We start from the raw sequence: 23,516 nt of genomic DNA, 5'->3' as shown, positions 1-23,516 counted from the left end.
TCTAGGGAAGACATAGCAGAGTCCTTACTACATATATTTAATAATTTGTTGAAAAAATGTGTAGTGCCGGAGGACTGGCGGATAGCTAATGTAATACCTATATTTAAGGCTGGGGATGGAACATGTCCAGGGAATTATAGACGAGTCAGCATAACATCAGTGGTAGGAAAAATAATGGATCCCTGCTAAAGAAGAAAATAGAAGAACATCTAGAAACCAAAAATATAATAACGAATAGTCAGCATGGATTTTAAAAGGGAAAGTCTTGCTTGACCAACCATATTGAATTTTTTGAAGAAGTAACAGAGAGAGTAGTCAATGGTAATGCAATAAAGGTAATTTATCTAGATTTTCAAAAGGGCTTCGATAAGGTACCCCATAAAAAACTGATAAACAAGGTCGGAGAATTTGGAATCAGAGGACAGGTAGCAGAATGGATAGCTAGCTGGCTTCAAGACAAAAAACAGAGAGTAGGGGTAAAAGGTAGTGACTTAAATGGCAGAGGGTGTAGTGGTATTCCACAAGGATCAGTGCTGGGACCACTGTTGTTCACAATTTATATTAACGATTTAAACTTTGCAATCAAAAACACAATTTCTAAATTTGCAGATGACATCAAATTGGGGGCGATAATCAATACTGAGGAGGGCTGCAACAAGTTACAGGAGGACATTAATAAACTTGCAGAATGGGCATATAATTGGCAAATGAAGTTCAACACAGATAAATGTGAGATATTACAGTTTGGTAGCAAGAATAGGGAGGTCACGTATTACTTGGAGGGTGAGAGTCTAGGTGGGGTAGAGGAACAAAGGGATCTCGGAACGCAAATACACAAATCACTAACCGTTGCGATAGAGGTGAGCAAGGTCATTAAAAAAAGCAATCCAAGCACTCGGGTTTATTTCTAGTGGTATAGAATTGAAATGCAGGGAAGATTCGAACCTTGGTTAGACTGCACTTAGAGTACTGCGTACAGTTCTGATCGCCATGTTATAAAAAGGTGATGAATGGAGAAAGCACAGAAGATACAACAGCTGGCCAACAACCATGATGTGCAAGGATTCTTCATCACAGTCAAGGCCACCTATGGTCCAAACACCCAAGACCCCACCCCACTGCTGGCCAAGAACAGGGAAACACTCATCAAGGACACTGAGGCAGTCAGGGCCCGCTAGAAGGAGCATTTCAAAGATCTCCTCAATTGAGACTCTGCTTTTGACTCGAGTGTTCTCGACTCCATCCCGCAGCATGCTACCCGCCACCACCTCAGTACAACGCCAGCACAGCACAAGGTAGAAAAAGCCATAAGACAGCTTAAAGCTAAGGCATTGAAGTATGGCACAGAGGCACTGTTGGCGCGAATACATGACCTCATCTCTCTCATCTGGAGGGAGGAGAGCATGCCGGGAGATCTCACAGTTGCAGTGATCGTGACCATCTTTAAAAAAGGGGACAAGTCTGACTGCGGCAACTACAGAGGAATCTCCCTGTTATCAGCCACTTTGAAAGTCGTCGCTCGAGTCCTCCTCAACCGTCTTCTCCATGTGGCTGAGGAGCTCCTCCCGGAGTCACGGTGCGGATTTCGTCCCCTACGAGGCACAACGGACATGATTTCTACAGCGTGACAGCTGCAGGAAAAATGCAGGGAACAGCACCAGCCCTTATACATGGCCTTTTTCGACCTTACAAAGGCTTTTGACACTGTCAACCGCGAGAGTCTATGGAGCATCCTCTGTTTCAGATGCCCCCAAAAGTTCATCACCATCCTCTGCCTGCTCCATGACGACATGCAAGCCGTGATCCTTACCAACGGATCCATTACAGACCAAATTCACATTCGAACTAGGGTCAGCGGGACTGTGTCATCGCCCCAACCCTCTTCTCAATCTTCTTCGCTGCCATGCTCCACCTCACAGTCAACAAGCTCCCCGCTGGAGTGGAACTAAACTACAGAACCAGTGGGAACCTGTTCAACCTACGCCATCTCCAGGCCAGTTCCAAGACCACCCCAACCTTTGTCGTCGAGCTACAGTACGCGGACGAGCCTGCGTCTGCCCACATACAGAGGCTAAACTCCAAGTCATAGTCGACGTATTTACTGAGGCATACGAAAACATGGGCCTTAAGCTAAACATCCATAAGTCAAAGGTCCTCCACCAGCCTGTCCTCGCCTCATAGCACTGCCCCCCCAGTCATCAAGATCCACGGCGCGGCCCCTGGACAACGTGGACCATTTCCCATACCTTGGGAGCCTCTTATCAACAAGAGCAGACATTGACGACGAGATTCAACACCGCCTCCAATGCACCAGTGCAGTCTTCAGCCGCCTGAGGAAAAGAGTGTTTGAAGACCAGGCCCTCAAATCCACCACCATGCTCATGGTCTACAGGGCTGTAGTAATACCCACCCTCCTGTATGGCTCAGAGACATAGACCATGTACAGTAGACACCTCAAGTCACTGGAGAAATACCACCAACAATGTCTCCGCAAGATCCAACAAATCCCTTGGGAGGACAGACGCACCAACATTAGCGTCCTCGACCAGGCCAACATGCCCAGCATTGAAGCACTGGCCACACTTGATCAGCTCCACTGGGCAGGCCACATCGTTCGCATGCCAGACATGAGGCTCCCAAAGCAAGCACTCTACTCAGAACTCCTTCACGGCAAGCGAGCCAAAGGTGGGCAGAGGAAACATTACAAGGCCTCTCTGATAAAGTGCAACATCCCCACCGACACCTGGTAGTCCCTGGCCAAAGACTGCCATAAGTGCAGGAAGTGCATCCGGCAGGTTGCTGAGCACCTCGAGTCTCATTGCCGAGAACATGCAGAAATCAAGCGCAGGCAGCAGAAAGAGTGTGCGGCAAACCAGTCCCACCCACCCTTTCCCTCAACGACTATCTGTCCCACCTGTGATGGGGCCTGTGGTTCTCGTATTGGACTGTTCAGCCATCAAAGGACTCATTTTTAGAGTGGAAGCAAGTCTTCCTCGATTCCGAGGGGCTGCCTATGATGATGATTATAAAAAAGATATAGAGGCACTGGAGAGGATGCCGAGAAGATTTAAAAGGATGATAACCAGAAATGCAAGGATATACATATCAATAAAGGATGAACAGGCTGGTCTCTTTTCTCTTGCAAAACGAAGGCTGAGAAGTGACCTAATAGAGGTCTTTAAAATTATGAAAAGTTTTGAAAGAGTGGATACAGAGAGAGTGTTTCCACTTGTGGAGAAGAGCATAACTAGATGTCATCAATATAAGATAGTCACCAAGAAATCAAATAGGGAATTCAGAAGAAAATTCTTTATCCTAAGAGTGGTGAAAATGTTGAAGCATTTAGATGCATTTAAGGGGAGGTGAGACAAGCATATGAGGGAGAAGGGAATAGAGGGTTATACGGATAGATTTAGATGAGGAAAGATGGGAGGAGGCTCGAGTGAAGCATAAACACCGGCATGGACTGGTTGGGCCGAATGGCCTGTTTCTGTGCCATATATCCTATGTAATTAATGTCATGTTCAACACCTCAGAAGCAGATCAGTATTTCAGTATTAGATTAAGTGGATCACTGATTTGATAGCTTCTTATTATTCAATATTAGTAACCACTACCATCTCTTGGGTGGGGAATTTTCTAAACATGAGTTCTTACATATGGTGTGACTGATTAGAGACATTAGCTGAACATTATTCTCTTGTAGCTCTATAAATCAGTGTAATGCGGTATTCCAAAAAAATACAAGAATACAGCTGTTTATTTGAAAGAGAAAAAAATCGTGTGACTGATTTTCAACAGAATTGATGCATGAAAGTTCAGTTATCTCACTAACACATTAAAGAAAACAAATGCAACTTTACCCAGTTTTGAAGTACTTGAAGGAAATTGAATCTATCATCCATGCTGGCAGAAAATGAATTATTTCATACTTTCTTGGTAGATATGCTTGAAGAAGCTGCTTTGATTATTCTGACAGAGTAGAATTGGTGACAGCGTGTCAAGAAATATCCAAAGACAGATTCTATGATAGCTTTGATAAAATTGCTAGAATTTCATGTTTTGTATGTGCTCAAAAGTGACTATGAAATGAACCAAGTCATAGAGTTCTGATAGTGTAATTAGCTATCATTTTGGAGGCTTAAGAGTAGATTTTCCAATTTGTTCCTTCTGAAAGAAGAGCATAAAGTGGGATCGCAGAAATAGGCGGAGATCTGTTACAGGGGACTTCTGCCTATTTAGCACCTCAGGCAATTGTGGATTGTTGTTGTACTGTCCCCAGAAGCACCTGCCAGTTTGGAAGGTAGCAACTTAGGAATTTCCAGATGAAAGAAGACCAAGGTCCATCTAGTTCACCACCTCCCATCCTGGTAGTTGCACCAGACAACAATAATGGTATTATAAACTAATCCTAGCAATCAATCAATCTCTGTCAATCAGTCCACAACAGACGAAGCGTACAACGAGACGAAGAAAACCCGAGTGGTGAAGAGCTTTGGGAACCACAGGTTCAAAGTCAAAGTCACTTGTTTCTCCCAAGCATGCTACACTTCACATGGCACGTTTATAACTATTCATATGCTGCATCGTATAATGTTATTTTCTGAAAGAAAAGTCCATTTGTATTTGAATGAATCAATACATTTGCAGTTTGTAAAATTAAACTTGGGCTTTAATTACATTTGAACAATTTCCCGATATTTACTATTGTATAGCCATCATTACCCTCACAACTAGCCCTCATTACCCTCACAACTAGCCCTCATTACCCTCACAACTAGCTGCCATCACCCTCACAATTAGCCCCCATCACCCTCACAACTAGCCCCCATCACCCTCACAACTAGCCCCTATTACCCTCACAATTAGCCCTCATTACCCATACAACTAGCCCCATCACCCTCACAACTAGCCCCATCACCCGCACAACTAGCCCCCATCACCCTCACAACTAGCCCCCATCACCCTCACAACTAGCCCCCATTACCCTCACAATTAGCCCTCATTACCCACACAACTAGCCCCATCACCCTCACAACTAGCCCCATCACCCTCACAACTAGCCGTCATTACCCTCACAACTAGCCCTCATTACCCTCACAACTAGCCCTCATTACCCATACAACTAGCCCCATCACCCTCACAACTAGCCCCATCACCCGCACAACTAGCCCCCATCACCCTCACAACTAGCCCCCATCACCCTCACAACTAGCCCCCATTACCCTCACAATTAGCCCTCATTACCCACACAACTAGCCCCATCACCCTCACAACTAGCCCCATCACCCTCACAACTAGCCCTCATTACCCTCACAACTAGCCCTCATTACCCTCACAACTAGCCCTCATTACCCTCACAACTAGCCCCATTACCCTCACAACTAGCCCCCATCACCCTCACATTTGGCCCTTATTACCCTCACAACTAGCCCTCATCATCTCACATTTGGCCCTCATTACCCCTCACACCTAGCCCTCATCATCTCACAGCTACAAAACAGAATGTTGAACAAGTCTGTGAGAAGCTACACTAAGAAAAATTATCCAAATAAAAATATCTCATATTCGAATTATCCACAAGTATTTCTGCGACTCATATTCATAATAACTGTTAAAAGAAATTGATCTTGTTGCAGAAAAAATGTGTCATTGCTACAAACAACGTGGGCTCAAATTCCTGTGTATAATTGTAGTGCACTGGCTAACACACTGGCATCAGAGTCCTGTGGGCATTATTTGATGTTATTAATGAAACCTTTTATGTATCATGTAAGAATTCTGTTTTTGTCACATTAAAACATCATGATTGTCGGCATAACATTTAGTAGCTGTTGTGATTTTTATTTTGACTTGATTACGTCCTTTGCAATCAATCCATCTGTAATCTGTATTTTTTGTGTTCCAGGTGACAATTGCAAATTGATTGAATACAGCAAACTGAAAAACATGCTTCTGGATCTCCAGAATCAAAAATACATCAGACAACGAAATAAAAAAGAAAATGAAGACAAAATGTCTCTCAAGAAGTTTCTGGTGGATAACATGTTTGAATATTTCGATTCAAATGATGATGCGCTTGTCGACAGCAACGAATTGGCTCAGGTAGGTGGAACAATCCATGAGAATTAAATCAATTATGGATGCTAGGAATTTATCTTTTCAGGTGTAAATTCAAAGAATTAAAGCTGAAAATAAAATTCATTGAGCTAAAAATTCAGTTGATTATTTCATCTTTTTTTATGTAATGTGGCTTTTATTTCACTCTCAATGCTGTGAAAGGACCTCTGTTGGATTTTTTTTACTCAAGCGGGTACCCTTATATGCCAGGCTGTCGGTTTCCAAGCACCACAACTTTCATTGGGATGCTGCGATAGCACTCCGCGCTTTCCCTTTAGTGCCCTGAACACTTCCCTTAGCTCTCCATTTCACTCTTAGGACGCTAAAAATCAGTATCGCGGTTGGAGGCAGTAGACTGGGCTATAATGTTATAGCTCTGCTATATGTTTATTGGTTTAAGAAACCTTGATCTCCTAGTGGTGAATCCCAGCAGTAAAATGTTACAGGTTACTGCACTTTAAGTGCCCATCCAACCATTTCTTAGAAGTGTTAAGGGTTTCTGCATCCACCTACACCATCCACAGTTACAACGAGCAGCTACATATATCAGGCAAATAGTGCTAACTTTTTGCCATTAGTATCAGAATCAATTATAAAGGTGACACTTAAAACATGTTCAGTCTCTGGCTATTTCAGAGAGTTCAATAAGTTATTTACATCTCGTTAACATATTTGTATTCAACTCACTGCATTGATCAGTCTGTGTCTATTTTTAACCCACCCCCTCTTTCATTGTTCACAATCAGTTGTTCTGAACTATAATTTTCACCCATGGTTCTGCTGCAGGAACATAGAAACATAGAAACATAGACATTTACAGCGCAGAAGGAGGCCATTCCGGCGCATCGTGTTTGTGCCGGCTGACAAAGAGCCACACGACGCTAGGTCAGCAACCCGAAAGGTTACATATAAACCTATGAACAATGACGGAACGGCAAAGAGCATCCAGCCCAACCAATCCACCCCACCACAACTGCGACACCCCTTATACGAAAACATTCTACACTCCACCCTAACCAGAGCCGTGCAATCTACTGGGAGAGTCAAAAAAAAAGCTAAAAATCCAGACCAATTTAAGGAGAAAAAATCTGGGAAAATTCTTCTCCGACCTATCCAAGCGATCAAAACTAGTCCAGGAGATCACCCTGGCTGTATTCTATTCCCTGAAGTACTTACCATTATATCTGCTCCGTCCAACAAAAGGTCATCCAGTCTAATCCCAATTACGAGCTCTAGGTCCGCAACCCTGCAGGTTACTGCACTTTAAGTGCCCATCCAACCATTTCTTAGAAGTGTTAAGGGTTTCTGCATCCACCACTCTTCTAGGCAACGAGTTCAAGATCCCCACAACCCTCTGCGTAAAGAAGCCCCCCTCTCAAATCCCCTCTACCACCTTAAAACTATGCCCCTTCATAATAGACCCCTCCACCAATGGAAATAGGCCCTTGCTATCCACTATGCGGATCCGGGCCCTCAATATTTTGTACACTTCAATGAGGTCTCCTCTCAACCTCCTCTGTTCCAATGAGAACAAACCCAGCCTATCCATTCTGTCCTCATAACTAAGATTCTCCATTCCAGGCAGCATCCTAGTAAACCTCTTCTGCACCCTCTCTAGTGTAATCACGTCTTTCCTATAATACGGCAACCAGAACTGCACGCAATACTCCAGCTGTGGCCTAACCAAAGTATTATACAATTTAAGCATAACCTCCCTGCTCTTATATTCTATGCCTTGGCCAATAAAGGCAAGCATTCCGTATGCCTTCTTATCCACCTTATCCACCTGGCCTGCTACTTTCAGGGATCTGTGGACAAGCACTCCAAGGTCCCTTTGTTTATCTACACTATTAAGTGGCCTACCGCTTAATGTGTATATCCTTTCCTTATTAGCCCTCCCAAAGTGCATCACCTCACACTTCTCTGAATTAAATTCAATTTGCCACTGCCCACCTGACCAGTAGATTGATATCCTCCTGCAGCCCATGACTTTCCTCTTCATTATCAACCACACAGCCAATTTTAGTTTTGTCTCCAAACTTCTTAATCATACTCCCTGTATTCAAATCTAAATCATTGATATGTACCACAAAAAGCAAGGGTCCCAGTACTGAGCCCTGCAGAACCCAACTGGAAACATCCTTCCTGTCACAAAAACATCCATCAATCATTACCCTTTGCTTCCTTCCTCCAAACCAATTTTATCCAACTTGACACTTTGCCCTGGATCCCATGGGCTTTAACCTTCATGACCAGTCTACCATGTGGGACCTTATCAAAAGTTTTGCTAAACTCCATATATACTACATCGTACACACTACCCTCATTGACCCTCTTGGTTCCCTCCTCAAAAAATTCAATCAGGTGAGTCAGAAACGATCTTACCTTAACAAATCCGTGCTGACTGTCCCTAATTAATCCTTGCCTTTCCAAATGCAGATTTATCCTGTCTTTCAGGATTTTTTCCAGTAATTTTCCCACCACTGAGGTTAGGCTGACAGGCCTGTAATTACTCGGCCTGTCCCTTTCTCCCTTCTTAAACAAGGGCACTACATTAGCAGTCCTCCAATCCTCCGGCACCATGCTCAGATCCAAACAGGACTGGAAAATGATGATCAAGGCCTCTGCTATTTCCTCTTTTACTTTACTCAACAGCCTGGGATGCATTTCATTCGGGCCTGGGGACTTATCTTCTTTCAAAGCTGCTAAACCCCTTAATACTTCCTCTCTCATACTTACTTCATCCAAAATATCACACTCCTTCTCGATAGCAGTATCTGCATTGCCCCTTTCCTTTGTGAAAATAGATGCAAAGTATTCGTTAAGAACCCTCCCAACATCTTCCGCCTCCACACAAAGATTGCCCTCACGGTCTCTAATAGGCCCTACCCTTTATTTGTTACCCTCTTACTCTTAATATATTTATAGAACAGTTGCAGAGATTCAAGAAATCCTTTCCCTCCTGCAGTTCCTCCAGATTACCAGCTCCTGATTCTTCAATTGGTAATTTGGGAACATTGGAAAATCTTTGGTTTAAATCCTGGACAAACCATCAATTAATCCCCTTCCATGTTAAATTTTATTCATCATCATCATCATCATCATCATCATCATCATAGGCAGTCCCTCGAAATCGAGGAAGACTTGCTTCCACTCTAAAAGTGGAGTTCTCAGGTGACTGTACAGTCCAATATGGGAATTACAATCTCTCTCACAGGTGGGACAGTCAGTGGTTGACGTAAAGGGTGGGTGGGGAGTCTGGTTTGCCGCATGCTCCTTCTGCTGCCTGCGCTTGGTTTCTGCACGCTCTCGGTGACGAGACTCGAGATGCTCAGCGCCCTCCCGGATGCTCTTCCTCCACTTAGGGCGGTCTTGGGCCAGGGATTCCCAGGTGTCAGTGGGGATGTTGCATTTTATCAAGGAGGCTTTGAGGGTGTCCTTGAAACGTTTCCTCTGCCCCCTGGGGCTCGCATGCCGTGTAGGAGTTCCGATTAGAGCGCTTGCTTTGGGAGTCTCGTGTCGGGCATGCGAGTGTGGTCAGTGCTGGTCGGGTGTGGTCAGTGCTTCGATGCTGGGGATGTTGGCCTGAGCGAAAACACTGACGTTGGTGCGTCTGTGCTCCCAGGGGATTTGCAGGATCTTGCGGATCTTGCAGATAAATTTTATTAACAATAACGGTGGGGATGGAATTGGAATTCAGTTAGCTGTGTGTGCCCTTCACTGTTCTCATTCTCGCTCAGTGTCTCTACACCGTCTAATGCTTGTAGTGAGCTAATCGCATGAACAGCAATGCACTCACTATAAGCGGTGGGGACTATAACTGGCATACATCAGTTAGTTTGGTTGCTATAAACCAAAGGTTTTATCTTGTTACTGTATACATACTCCCCCAAATCAGCTAGCTGTCAAAGCTGGCTATACTAGGCAGCGCGCAGATTACTTGTGAGCATGGGTCTATTAATACAAGTACAAATCAGAATTATTGTAAGATTAAGGGACTACTTTTATAGCTTTTAGTTGTACCAGCATAATATTAGTGCAGATGATGTAGAGATTGTGTTAGTGTTCCCAAAATATAATGGTGCCAAAGTTCCTCAGCTGACTAGCGGAATCCCACAACAGATGTAAACTCTACCAGGATCCAGATACACACGATTCCAGCTTTTCATGTTCCAGTGTAGGTTTTTGTGAGCCCTTGTAAGGGGAAAACCCTCTTAGAGCAAGAGGAAGAATGGAGGTAGGCCAGGCTGATGAGGCTGCACCAGAGACACATGGCACTTACCTGGCAGGACCTCTACATCTTGGGATACAGGCAGAGACACACTTGCCTGCCTTTCCCTGTGGAGTAGTAGCAGCCTGAGGAAGATGCAACAAGCAAACTTTTCTTGACTGCAAGACATAGTAGCGCCACACTGAGAAAGCAGACCTTCTATTGACCACCATATCTGGCTGCTGCCTTAATGTTCCTTGCTTCACATGATATCATGTCATCCACATATCCTTTCCTGTGCGCATCAATTTACATTGATGGCACCTCATCAGACCCAAGACCAAATCTTCCGATGAACACTGTCGGCATGCAGAACAATTTAGTGTTACCAAAACTTTAGTCAAAACCCACTGATTGTATGTGCCCAGCACTTCTTACCAGCACCTAAGTGCCAGTGTGTGATGTGAAAATTCTTAACTCTGAGCAAAAACTCCTCCCAGAAGCTACCTGAATTGTAGAATCAGTGCTGGTTGCTGTATCTCCATATTAACCTCTTGGGACTTGTCCCTCAGCGCCCAAGTCCTGAAATGAATCCGCTGCAGGCTGCATGGGCAGCCTGGCCCTGTGCACTTTCAGCCACATGTGCAGGCATCTGAGGAGGTTGGCTGGAAGATCCGCATGTGCTGCGATTGAGAGAGAGAGAGTAGCATCTCTGAGCCCATTCCTGCCACACTTCAAGTACTGGCCACTGTCTCTGCTTGGCTATTGATCTGCCAAAAAACAGAACTAGTAATGCCAATGAGTTTAGTGAAGCCTGTGTGATACTTATCTATAAGCCAGCCCCAACTACCTAGAGGCCATAAGAGACAACTCTGTCCAATGTTGTGCCCCAGGCCTCTATGGCAGCAATCTGACCATCTATGAGGTGAAGCACATGATGTCCATGTTGAGAGGACTTCTGCTGCAGATTTGCCTGGATGGGCACACTTCAGGATGGGCTGTAGTTCTACATATGCAGGTACTGGACTCTTCCCCTTGCCTTGCCATTTGCAGCTTACTGGTTGACATGGCTGTCACTGCCTGAACATATAATTGATGCTCTGCAAGCATCCATCTTTCAAAACCAGCATCTGTGAGATCTGGATCCCCAGGATCTTCAACTAAGGGGCAACACCTCTTTACTCTCCAGTCAGCAATGTTCTCCTCCTTGTCTTCCACCCCAATTGCTCCTGTTTACTTGTCCTTTGTGCTTTACCCAGTGCAGTCCACTTTGGTTCACTCTCTAATTGCCCTTGGGTGGATGTCTCTGGGCTGGTGCTTGAGTGGGAGAGAGTGAGTGACAGTACATGTGCTGAAGTGCTGGATGCAGATGGGCCTAGTTCTTCTTCCTCTGATTTTACTTCCTTGGGCACATCACAGAGGAGAAAGAGAAAGCGAGGTGTTGGGGTAAAAGAAACACTTCTCTTCTTCAAGGTGGACTCCCTGATATAAGGAATCGACACCCACCCGTTAATGCGACCCTGGAATCACTCAGACGAAACCTCGGTTCAACCGGTTCTTATTCAAACGTGCAGGGGAAGGGTTCACGGATGAACCTTCTAAGAACAGAGATTTTACATCTACAGTTATACATTTTTTGAGGTGTGCGACCCTCCTACAAAACCACCGATTGGCGTGTGAATTAACCTTATTTCCCAGCGTTTGCTATCTAGTTCCCAAACACCTGCTTTCTTATCCCTTTCCCAAGAGAACTCCAGTCAAAATGTTCTCGTTCTCATGAGATTCAGATGCTGCTACAATCTATGTTCCTAGACTGTTGACTCCCCACTGTCCTTGGTGGATCTTGTTCTGTACTGAATGTAAGTTTCTATCAGTCTGTATTAAGGTTGACACAATGGATGGTTCATTAACCAGCAAGCTTTGCTGCATAGCAAGCTTTGCTGCTTCCCCTTCTTAAAACCCATTGTCATCATCATCATTAGAGGCAGTCCCTCGAAACGAGGATGACTTGCTTCCACGCCAAAAAAGGATGAGTTCACAGGTGTTTCAATGAAGAACCTAATGTTCAGGTCCTGAACTACATCCTGAGGGTAGAAGATGAACTTGGCCATCACGTTATTTTTTTAACGTATGATGGCCATTGCACACAAGCCACCACAGGCGTGACAGAGTTAGGTCTTGGTCCAGTGGCAAGGGTTATCCAAGATGACTTGAGACCTGCTCTGCTGCACGGACCCAGTGCGCACACAAATCGCAGTGTGGGCTGGCCTGTGCTACCCCTGGGCCCCTGTCCCCGAACTTGCGCCTTTCCTGGGCCCCGATCACATCCCTCCACAATCTCTCGCCGCTCCTGCTGTATCTGCCCACACTCCAATCACCGACCTGGACCTTCGCTGCCGTCGCCCTGCTGCACCAACTCGCGCTGCTCCCTGAAGTAGTACGCCTCTATGCTGTTCCCGGGCCGCTGCACCTCCGCTCCTTTTATGGCCATGACCTGCCGCTGATGTTCTCACGCAGGTCGGGACCTCCACGTTGATTTGCTGTTGTCAGCAAACTTACATATACGGCTCTCTATTGCTTCAATTCATTTATAAATCTAGTGAAACGTTGAGGCCCAGTACAGATTCCTGTGAGACACCATGAGTCACATCCTGCCAATTAATTGGACTACATACACATTGGGGAAAATTGTGGTTGGAGGCTTCCTGTGGGCGAACGCCTCCGACCAAATTTTTTTTACAAAAATACCTGATGGTCCCAGAGAAACGTAGGCTTGCACTCGGAGGCCTAGTTGCGCAGTCCAGCGTATGGAAACATGTCTTCCAGGTGCGTATGCTCATCCTGGAATCACGTGGGCATGGACCACCAATCACTATGTAGTAATCTCATTCATAGTAATGGGAGCTCCGCTTTTCATTTTTTTTTAATTAATAGAAATTGCATTAAATGAAATGTTTGGGAAAAATGTTTTTAAAATTTATTTTTTAAAAATGTATTAATAATGTTGAAAACAAACTTACCTTCATAGACAGGGTTTTTACTATAAAAATAAGTAATATTTAATTTTTCTACGTTTTAAAACTCTTACGCTGGTAAAAGCAGGTGTAAGAGCTTGAAGGACATTCGCTGGGCAAGAGCTGGGTAAATAGCCCAAATCTCTGTCCATGAATGTCCTTCCTGCGGAGATGCAAAATTTTGATAGATCGCAAAAGCCGGTTCTCGCGCGCCGTACAGTCGTCGTACCCATCCGGAGAGGCCGCAATTTTCGGCCCATTATCCCTACTCTGTCTCCCACCTCCAAACCAATTCCCTACCTATGTCAATAGGTTGACTGCAATTCCATGTGCTCTCATTTTGTTAGCAGTCTCTTATGTGGAACTTTATTGGATGTCCTCTAGTAGTCCATATTAATAACATCTGTATTCTCAGGAGATTGCATTGTTAATGATTTTGCCAAAATGGTAACCATCAAATAAGTGGAAACCATACACTTTAAAACAAATTTTTCCTCTGTAGATGCAATGCTGAAATTAAGCTGACATTGCTGGAGGATATGAACTACAAATTATTTTCCGTTGCTGCCTATTCCTGCTTTGCAGGGTTTCAAATTGAGGGCACATTTTCAAGTCCTCAGCTGGGGAAGGAAGAAAATGCAGATGCCTGGTATTTCTAATGGACTACAAAATGCACTTGGAAATTGCTTAGCAACAAGATACAATGATTTTATTACTGTGACAAAATAACTGATTATGCTATAGTAGGACAACTTTCAGTTTCCGCACATAAAAAATTAAATAGCCGTAAACAACTATGTATTAACAAGGGGTGTTTATTTTATAGCAGGGATACTTTTAACTTGACCACTGAATTGCATGGGATCAAAGTTAGGTGTTTCGGGAGTAAACAAAGACACTGGTTAAAACCATCTGCACTGACTCATCAGATCGAGTGTTTTTATCTCCACGATTTTGTTGCTTTTTCTTCTTTTGCTTCAAAACCCATTGTAAGCAAGTGTTATAAGCGTGCTTTACATACATAAGCGAGTTTTACATACGATCAGTAAATTTCCAATATATTACAATCCATACCATAAGGTAGAGGAACTCCCGATTCCTCAGAACCTCCTAATACTGATAAGCCCTACAATCTGGACCATGTGTCAGATCAATTCACTACCTTCAGTATCCACTTTAGTGATCATCTATCTGTCTATCTACTTCCACTTTAGTGACCGTATTTTATCCCCTTACAATCCCCCTAATGGCCCTTGGCTATATGCCCAAGATAGGCCATTTCCCAATTAATTCCTCATGGGTGAGCCTCCATGTTTGTCCTTTCACTTGGGTAGCGCTACTTCCTGAACTGCAGGATCCACCTGTTGGCTTTCCCATCAAGGTTATATAAGATAAGTCCTTTCTGCCGGACTGTTTATATTCCCTTTAATCAATAACTATAGTTCGGGCTATGGCCTGCCTCTTACGTCGGTTACTCTTTTTACAGGCTAACAATAGCAAGATGACCAATATGATCCCTTGCACTACAACCAGTACATGTGACACTATCCGTATCCACGGATGCACTTGCACATTGAGTCCAGCATTCCATAATTTCATGTACCAGGGCTGACTAGCCAACATTTCCTCAGTGTCGTTTTGTAGTTTGTCTATGGCTTCCATCAGGACTATATATTTCAGTCTTTGTCTCCGAATATCCTGCTCCAGTCGAGTTTGTTCCTCATTCAGTTCGGGTATCGGTTTTCCTTGCGGTCCGATGGCCTTCTCATACCCTTCTCGGATAGTGTTTATCATTGTCCCATTGATGGTTTCTTCTTTTCAGTTCAGGGTTTATAACGAATCTATTTATATATGGCTCATTAAGTGGTGTAAAGCAGAAGTCAGTATTCATGATGGCGCATGAGGTATCTCCTCCCTTATTTGTGACCGTCATCTCAGTCGCCGTGGTGCTCACACACCATTCCCCATTTCCTCTTGGAACAGCGGTAGTTTCGTAGTTCTGTGCTAGGGGAGTGATACTCAAGGTGCACCCATCAATTTGGTCATATTCACAGTCATCTTTGATCATTTGTAGTGGATTGCGACATAAAATAACTTGGTTATTTTTATAATAATCACCTATGCTGAGACTCTTAGTTCTCTTTAATTATATATCTGGATAGGTCATAGTAACGCAAACGAGTTTGATTTCTTACTATATTTAAATGTCCGGTTACACATCCGACCGTTGGGACCCAGGCATGACTGTTTCTCCACACCTCACATGCATGAGTCATGTTTTTGTCCAAGGTCCAGTTGGTAAATACATCAAGTGTTATCCAATCCGGCACCTTTTCATTTTGAAGTTGCTCTAGGTTATGTTGTATACCACTGAATAACCATGCTTCGTACCCTGTGTAAACTATTTCTGTCTGTAGGTTCTGCTCAAGTTTCTTTCCGCTCTATTTATCAAATTTATTGTTCTGGCGTGGTCTCACAATGTGTGGGCCACTTGTAATAATTCCCTCTGCACGCCACTACCCAGTTGTGCCTGTACCCTTTCAATATCCTAATCCCTCTCCAACAATCCCTGTAAGGTTCGTGTTAGGGCGTCAACTCATCTATCGTGTACAGGTCTATAGCGTTTACCGTCGCAACTCCCACTGCATTTTCCGCGCCTATCATTTCTAGTATCCCTCTTTTTCCCCAATCCTGCTTTTTGCCTGACCCTCTTTCCACATTAAACTTCATGGTTTTTGATTCAGGGCCTTCAAGTACTCGCTGGGTCAGGTTTTTATACAGGCTTATAGTGTTTGACCCGCAGAAGTTGGGGATGGTTAAGTCTGTTAAATTTAGGAATACAGTAATTATTCGCTGACGTATCCCGAAGTATATCTTATCCTTGGCCTGCCTTATTACCAATCCCCCTTTTGCCCCAGCGTTCATAGTTGGACACGTTGGTGGCGCTGGGGCTGTGTCTCGGGGAATGACCCTCCAACACCATTCATAAGCGTCTGCACATTGGGAGGGCGGGCATAACTTCCACTCATCCTTCCCTTGCTGGGGTACTCTGGAGAATTGAGTGAAATTTGGCGTGCACCTTATCTGCACCGCCTCCCCTCCGCCCCCTCCTCCTGGGTGCAGTATCTTTGTCCCCCCTCCTGATTGCAAAACACACCGTGATCTCATTCACCCAAATTACTAATCCTGCAATATTGACCCATCCCCATTGTCGATCCGCCCCCTCACCTTGTTGTCTTATGCTCATTAGTCCAACGCTGCAATTTAAGTCCACTGTTGCTCCGACCGTCACCGTCAGCGTCGCCCGAGTTCCTGTAATACAGACCTTGCTGTCTCTCAGCCTGTTGTCCTCGGTATAAGGATGAGTTACCCCATGTTCCCACGAGCACCAGAATCCTGTAAAAAAATAATTTCCCGGTCGTCACAGGTTAATTAACGAACATGCTTTTTCAACTGGGTCCAGTGTTTCCACTTGCCGATACCTCTTATAACTACGCAGGCGCACCTGTCACTTACCATTATCACCTGACTGCCTACTTGGGGTATTTTGACCTTCTGTTCTTTCGTGTCATTCTCTAAGTCCTTGATTACTTGTTGATCTCTAGCCTGTGCTTTTAAGTCATGTAACTGCTTCAAGACTTCCATCACAAACCTCCTCATCCTGTCTTTATATGGTCCTACGTTCTCGCTTCCTGTAACCACGACTTCTGGCAGTCTCATTGCCTTGACTATGGCTACTTTTAGGGTCCTATTCATTCGTTCCACCAATCCAGAAGATCCCTAGTAAAAAACAGACCTGTTTCATTTCTAGTGGCAAAAGCTTCTACCCACTTCGTAAACTAGTCTATTATAACTAAGCAGTATATCTTCCCCTTGTTGCTGGGCAACGGTCCAGTACAATCTATCTAACTTTTCCCAGGGTCCTTTCGGTTGGGGCTGATGTCCCATTCTGACCTTTACTTTCCCTCCTGAGTTGTATTTTGCGCATGTCATGCACCTTCTACAGTGGTTCTCTATATCTCTACCCATTCCCTTCCACCACCAGCATCTTGACATCGAGTTTATCATGTTGGTTCTACCTGTATGGACATACGCGTGGTATAAATTTAGTAGGTTCCCCTGGATGCAATCCGGGGACACCACATTCCCGTCTTTCCTCCATACCTCGTTGGGCTCCTCTCTGCTTTCACCCCTCTTTTTCCTGTGGAGTGGCTTCCCCCTGTATCTTAAGCATGTTTACTTCCTCAGGCCTGGGCTTCCCCGGCCAGTGTATCTGTCTCCGCCACCCGCTTGGCTGCCTCGTCTGCCCATGCATTTCCCTGTTGGTGGTGATCACTAAGTTTTATGTGCGCTTTGACATTTATCTTTTAACAATATCCTTGTTTTTATTGGCCCTCCTCCTGAGGTCATGTATACCCGTCTATTCCAGGCTATCATATAATCATGCACTACACCAAAAGCATACCAACTGTCTGTATAGATGTTTACTCTTTTTCCCTTAGCCATCCTCAGAGCCTTGGTGACAGCCACCAATTCAGCCACTTGCGCCGATAGGCCCTCTTCTAGCTGTCCTTCCCTTCTAACCTGTCCGCTCCTATCTACCACTGCTCATCCTGTCCGTGGTGTCCCGTTGATATAGCGCCGGGACCCATCTACGTATAGATCCATGTCTGCCTCCTCAAGAGAGGTTTCACAAGCCTGACTACTTCCCTCATCTTCTCCTGCTGATGCTCCTCTCCCTGTGATGATCAACCCTGCAGGGTTATTATAATTGTTACTGTCCCGTTGTGGGGAAAGAGCATTGCTTCCCACCTAGCCCTTCACGTGCTGGATGCCGTTTTTTGCCTTCCTGTGTTAAGCAATTCTACTAAGGTAGGCTGGGTACGTAATTCTCAATCTTCCTCGCTGCCATCTCACAGTCAACAAGCTCCCCGCTGGAGTGGAACTAAACTACAGAACCAGCAGGAACCTGGTCAACCTTCGTCGTCTCCAGACCTGGTCCAAGACCACCCCAGCCTCTGTCGTCGAGCTACAGTTTGCGGACGACGCCCGTGTCTGTACACATACAGAGGCTGAACTCCAGGACATAGTCGACGTATTTACTGAGAAATAGGAAAGCATAGGCCTTCTGCTAAACATCCGTAAGACAAAGGTCCTCCACTGGCCCGTCCTCGCCGCACAGCACTGCCCCCCAGTCATCAAGATCCACGGCGCGGCCGTGGACACCGTGGACCGTTTCCCATACCTCGGGAGCCTCATCAACAAGAGCAGACATTGACGACAAGATTTAATACCACCTCCAGTGCGCCAGTGCATCCTTCGGCCACCTGAGGAAAAGATTGTTTGAAGACCAGGCCCTCAAAACTTCCATCAAGCTCATGGTCTACAGGGCTGTAGTAATACCCGTCCTCCTGTATGATTCAGAGACATGGACCATGTACAGTAGACACCTCAAGTCGCTGGAGAAATACCACCTTAGGGAGCACTGCAGAGCCTTTGGGATGAGACGTTAAACCGAGGCCCCATCCGCTCTCTCAAATGGACGTAAAAGATCCCATGGCACTATTTCGAAGAAAAGCAGGGGAGTTATCCCCAGTGCCCTGATCAATATTTATCTCTCAATCAACAGATTATTTGGTCATTATCACATTGCTGTTTGTGGGGGCTTGCTTGTGCGCAAATTGGCTGCCATATTTGCTACATTGCAACAATGACGAAACTCCAAAAGTACTTCATTGGCTGTAAAGCACTTTGAGACGTCCGGTGGTCGTGAAAGGCGCTATATAAATCTAAGGTCTAGACTTTCCACTTTTCTTGCATCGATACCGCCCACTTAACATCCATTTTAATGCTGAGATGAGGTATAAGGCCCAGATATCGCCCATTTAGCAACAAAATGGAAACTAACATAGAAACATAGAAAATAGGTGCAGGAGTAGGCCATTTGGCCCTTCGAGCCTGCACCGCCATTCAAAAAGATCATGGCTGATCATCACCTCAGTACCTCTTTCCTGCTTTCTCTCCATACCCCTTGATCCCTTTAGCTGTAAGAGCCATATCTAACTCCCTCTTGAATATATCCAATAAACTGACATCAACAACTCTCTGCAGCAGAGAATTACACAGGTTAACAACTCTCTGAGTGAAGAAGTTTCTCCTCATCTTGGTCCTAAATGGCTTACCCCTTATCCTTAATCTGTGTCCCCTGGTTCTGGACTTCCCCAACATCGCGAACATTCTTCCTGCATCTAACCTGTCCAGTCCCGTCAGAATTTTATATGTTTCTATGAGATCCCTCTCATCCTTGTATTCTCTTGAATTTAGAGTCTCTGTCAGTCCTGTCATCCCGGGAATCAGTCTGGTGAACCTTCGCTGCACTCCCTCAATAGCAAGAACGTCCTTCCTCAGATTAGGAGACCAAAACTGAACACAATATTCCAGATGAGGCCTCACCAAGACCTTGTACAACTGCAGTAAGACCTCCCTGCTCCGATATTCAAATCTCCTAGCTGTGAAGGCCAACATGCCATTTGCCTTCTTCACCACCTGCTGTACCTGCATGCCAACTTTCAATGACTGATGTACCATGACACCCAGGTCTCATTGCACCTCACCATTCAGATAATATTCTGCCTTCGTATTTTTGCCACCAAAATGGATAACCTCAGATTTATCCACATTATACTGCATCTGCCATGCATTTGTCCACTCACCTAACCTTTCCAAGTCACCCTGCAGCCTCTTAGCATCCTCCTCACAGCTCACACTGCCAACCAGCTTAGTGTCATCTGCAAACTTGGAGATATTACATTCAATTCCTTCATCTAAATCATTAATGTATATTGTAAATAGCTGGGGTCCCAGCACTGAGCCCTGTGGTGCCCCACTAGTCGCTGCCTGCCATTCTGAAAATGACCCGTTTATCCCGACTCTCTGCTTCCCGTCTGCCAACCACTTCTCTATCCACATCAATACATTACCCCCAATACCATGTGCTTTAATTTTGCACATCAATCTCTTGTGTGGGACCTTGTCAAAAGCCTTTTGAAAGTCCAAATACACCACATCCACTGGTTCTCCCCTGTTCACTCTACTAGTTACATCCTTAAAAAATTCTAGAAGATTTGTCAAGCATGATTTCCCTTTTATAAATCCATGCTGACTTGGACCGATCCTGTCACTGCTTTCCAAAGCGCTGCTATTTCATCTTTAATAAATTGATTCCAACATTTTCCTCACTACTGATGTCAGGCTAACTGGTCTATAATTCCCCGTTTTTTCTCTCTCGTCTTTCTTAAAAAGTGGTGTTACATTAGTTACCCTCCAGTCCATAGGAACTGATCTAGAGTCTGCTGGAAAATGATCACCAATGCATCCAGTATTTCTAGGGTCACTTTCTTAAGCACTCTGGGTTGCAGACTATCAGACCCTGGGGATTTATCGGCCTTCAATCCCATCAATTTCCCTAACACAATTTCCTGACTAATAAGGATTTCCTTCAGTTCCTCCTTCTCACTAGACGCTCAGTCCCCCAGTATTTCCGGAAGGATATTTGTGTCTTCCTTCGTGAAGACAGAACCAAAGTATTCGATTGTTCAATTGGTCTGCCATTTCTTTGTTCCCCATTATAAATTCACCTGATTCTGATTGCAAGGGACCTACGTTTGTCTTCACTAATCTTTTTCTCTTGGCATATCTATAGAAGCTTTCGCAGTCAGTTTTTATGTTCTCAGCCAGCTTCCTCTCATACTCTATTTCCCCCCTCTTAATTAAACCCTTTGTCCTCTTCTGCTGAATTCTAAGTCTCTTCCAGTCTTCCAGGTTTTCTGCTTTTTCTGCCCAATTTATATGCCTCTTGGATTTAACACTATCCTTAATTTCGTTTGTTAGCCACAGTTGAGCCACCTTCCTCGTTTTATTTTTACTCCAGACCGGGATGTACAATTGTTGAAGTTCATCCATGTGATCTTTAATGCCCATGTCTCGCTCACTTATCGCCCAGCGTTACTTTTGGCATGTAGTTAATGCCGAGAATTAATAATACCGCCAGCCTACTTTTTTTTGCCGTAAAAATCAGAATGGGCAAAACTAACTCCCATAATATCGCCAAGCGTTACTTTCGGCACCTTGGCCACATAATCACCGAAAATATCACTCGCCGAAAAAAATGCTGAGAAAAAGTTGCTCTCATCTAACCTAAACCCCACTGGTATGGACGCCATGTTGTAAATCGTAGGTCGGTTCACATAAAAGGCTGCTTCAACTTCTGGGGAGTTTTGATGTATTGTGCAGTTCTTTAAAGGTGATTTGAACATCTGAACAAACATCTTATCATACTGTGGACAATTTGAATTTATTTTAGGTGCTTTAGTAAATTTATTGTTTGTGAACAATAGGTACAATACTGATAGTTATTGTAATGGGGCCTGTAATTTCTCAGCCTGTCTTGATGACTACACACATGCTGCAGATGAGAGATGGCAGAAGGTATATTCAAGAGCATTACGTGCCCAGTCAAAGCGGTGGCAGACTGAGGAGGAATTCAAATGATATAAATATGTAAGTAAATGTAAATAAATGTAATACTTACTCTGGCGGATCTGACAAGGCCGTTCCAGCGCTTGCGGCACTGGTTGCCCTCAGGCAACTCGTTTGTCGCCGATGAGACCACCTCGGCTATGTCGGCCCATATCTTCTGGTAAACCTTTGGGGTGGGCTTCCCACGCACACCTCCTGCCGGAGGGAGGCATTTGCCTCATTGGAGAATCTCCGAGCTCGTTTTCGTCCTCCCAATAGTTCCTCTCCCACCTCACTACTTTCGCCAGCATCCTCAATCTCCAGAGCATGCTGTGTCACCTCCTCCATCCCTTCCATTTTAACTTTTTTTTCCCCCAAAACTCCATGGGGATAATGTTATTTGTGCTCACAATTCTTTTTGCTGCTGGTAAATCTCCCTCCTAACCTCCCACAACAGCCAAACAACCACACAACACACCCACACACGCTTTCAGTTCCTCTCTGCTCCCTCTCTCTCTCTCTCTCCTCTTCTGTGCATGTATTAATGACCCCTGACCTCCTGAAATGCGGGAAACAACCGTTGCCATGACGTTGCTATGGACGGCGACAGTTTACGCCAGAAGGTCAGAAAAATTAACGCTAATGCCCATTTCACATCGCTTGTGGTAATCCCCATTTTAAAAATTGGAAAGTTGGGGTTTTGAAAATGGCCGATAACCCAGCAACCTCAAAACCCATATTAACCGCCAATGCTGGAAATAATGTCAATTTTTGGGCAATCTGCATAAAAGTGGAAAGTCTAGCCCTAAGTCTTTCATTTTGAATCTCTTCCTTCACCCTCTCCATGGCTTTGATTTCCTTCTTAAAGTGAGCCACCCAAAATAGGACACATAACTGCATCCTAACCAGCTGATGGAATCTTGAGTTTTCCAAATGGTACGATAGAAGAAAGAAATAATTTGCATTTATCTATGTCCAGTCACGCTCTCAGGTCATCCTAAATCAATTCACTGCAAATAAAATACTTTTTAAGTGTAATCACTGTAGTAAAGTAGGGAAACACGACAGCCAGTTTACGCACAAGTTCCCACAAACAGCATTGAGATAACTGACCAATTAAACTGTTGTAGTGGTGTTGGTTGAGGGATAAATATTGGCCAGAAAATGAGGAGAATTCCCCACATCATCTTCGAATAGTGCTATGGGACCTTTTACTTCCAGCTGAGAAGACAGACGGAAGCTCAGTTTGACGTTTCATCTAAAAAACGGAACCTCTGACAGTGCAGCATTCTCTCAGTACTGCCTGGGGTGTCAGCCGAGATTATGTGCTTAATTTCTGGAGTAGAACGTGAACTGACAACCTTCTAATCAGAGATGAGAGTGCTACAACTGATCTGAGGCTAACACTATCCATAGATTTTATCTAGCACCATTAATATAGTGCATTTATGCTGCAGTTGATACAAGCATCTATATATGATGGCGAAGTGGAGCTCTGCAAATGCATGTTTAAGATGAGGCACAGAGCTCTATTCGCTAGCCCTCATCCCTGTTGATGAATCTTTGAAAATCAGTAAAACGCTGACTCTCATGTGAGCTCCTTTCTATCAATAAAAACTTAACGTGTGTGAAATTCTCCAAACCATAACTGTGAC

The 23,516-nt window shown here is 44.5% G+C and overlaps 1 protein-coding gene across 5 annotated transcripts in view; it reads left to right on the top strand.

The window, feature by feature from the left end:
- The window catches only part of fstl5 (follistatin-like 5), a 1,328,880-nt gene that overhangs the window by 621,344 nt on the left and 684,020 nt on the right, over positions 1-23,516 (top strand). For all 5 annotated transcript variants that reach the window (XM_070871636.1, XM_070871638.1, XM_070871637.1 and 2 more), the window contains one exon: positions 5,909-6,105. In XM_070871636.1, coding sequence (XP_070727737.1) covers positions 5,909-6,105 — 197 coding nt within the window. The remainder of the gene's footprint in view (positions 1-5,908; positions 6,106-23,516) is intronic.

The sequence above is a fragment of the Pristiophorus japonicus genome, chromosome 2, assembly GCF_044704955.1.
Source record: "Pristiophorus japonicus isolate sPriJap1 chromosome 2, sPriJap1.hap1, whole genome shotgun sequence".
NCBI classification, from domain to species: Eukaryota; Metazoa; Chordata; class Chondrichthyes; family Pristiophoridae; genus Pristiophorus; species Pristiophorus japonicus.
This window is presented reverse-complemented; position numbering and strand designations above follow the sequence as displayed.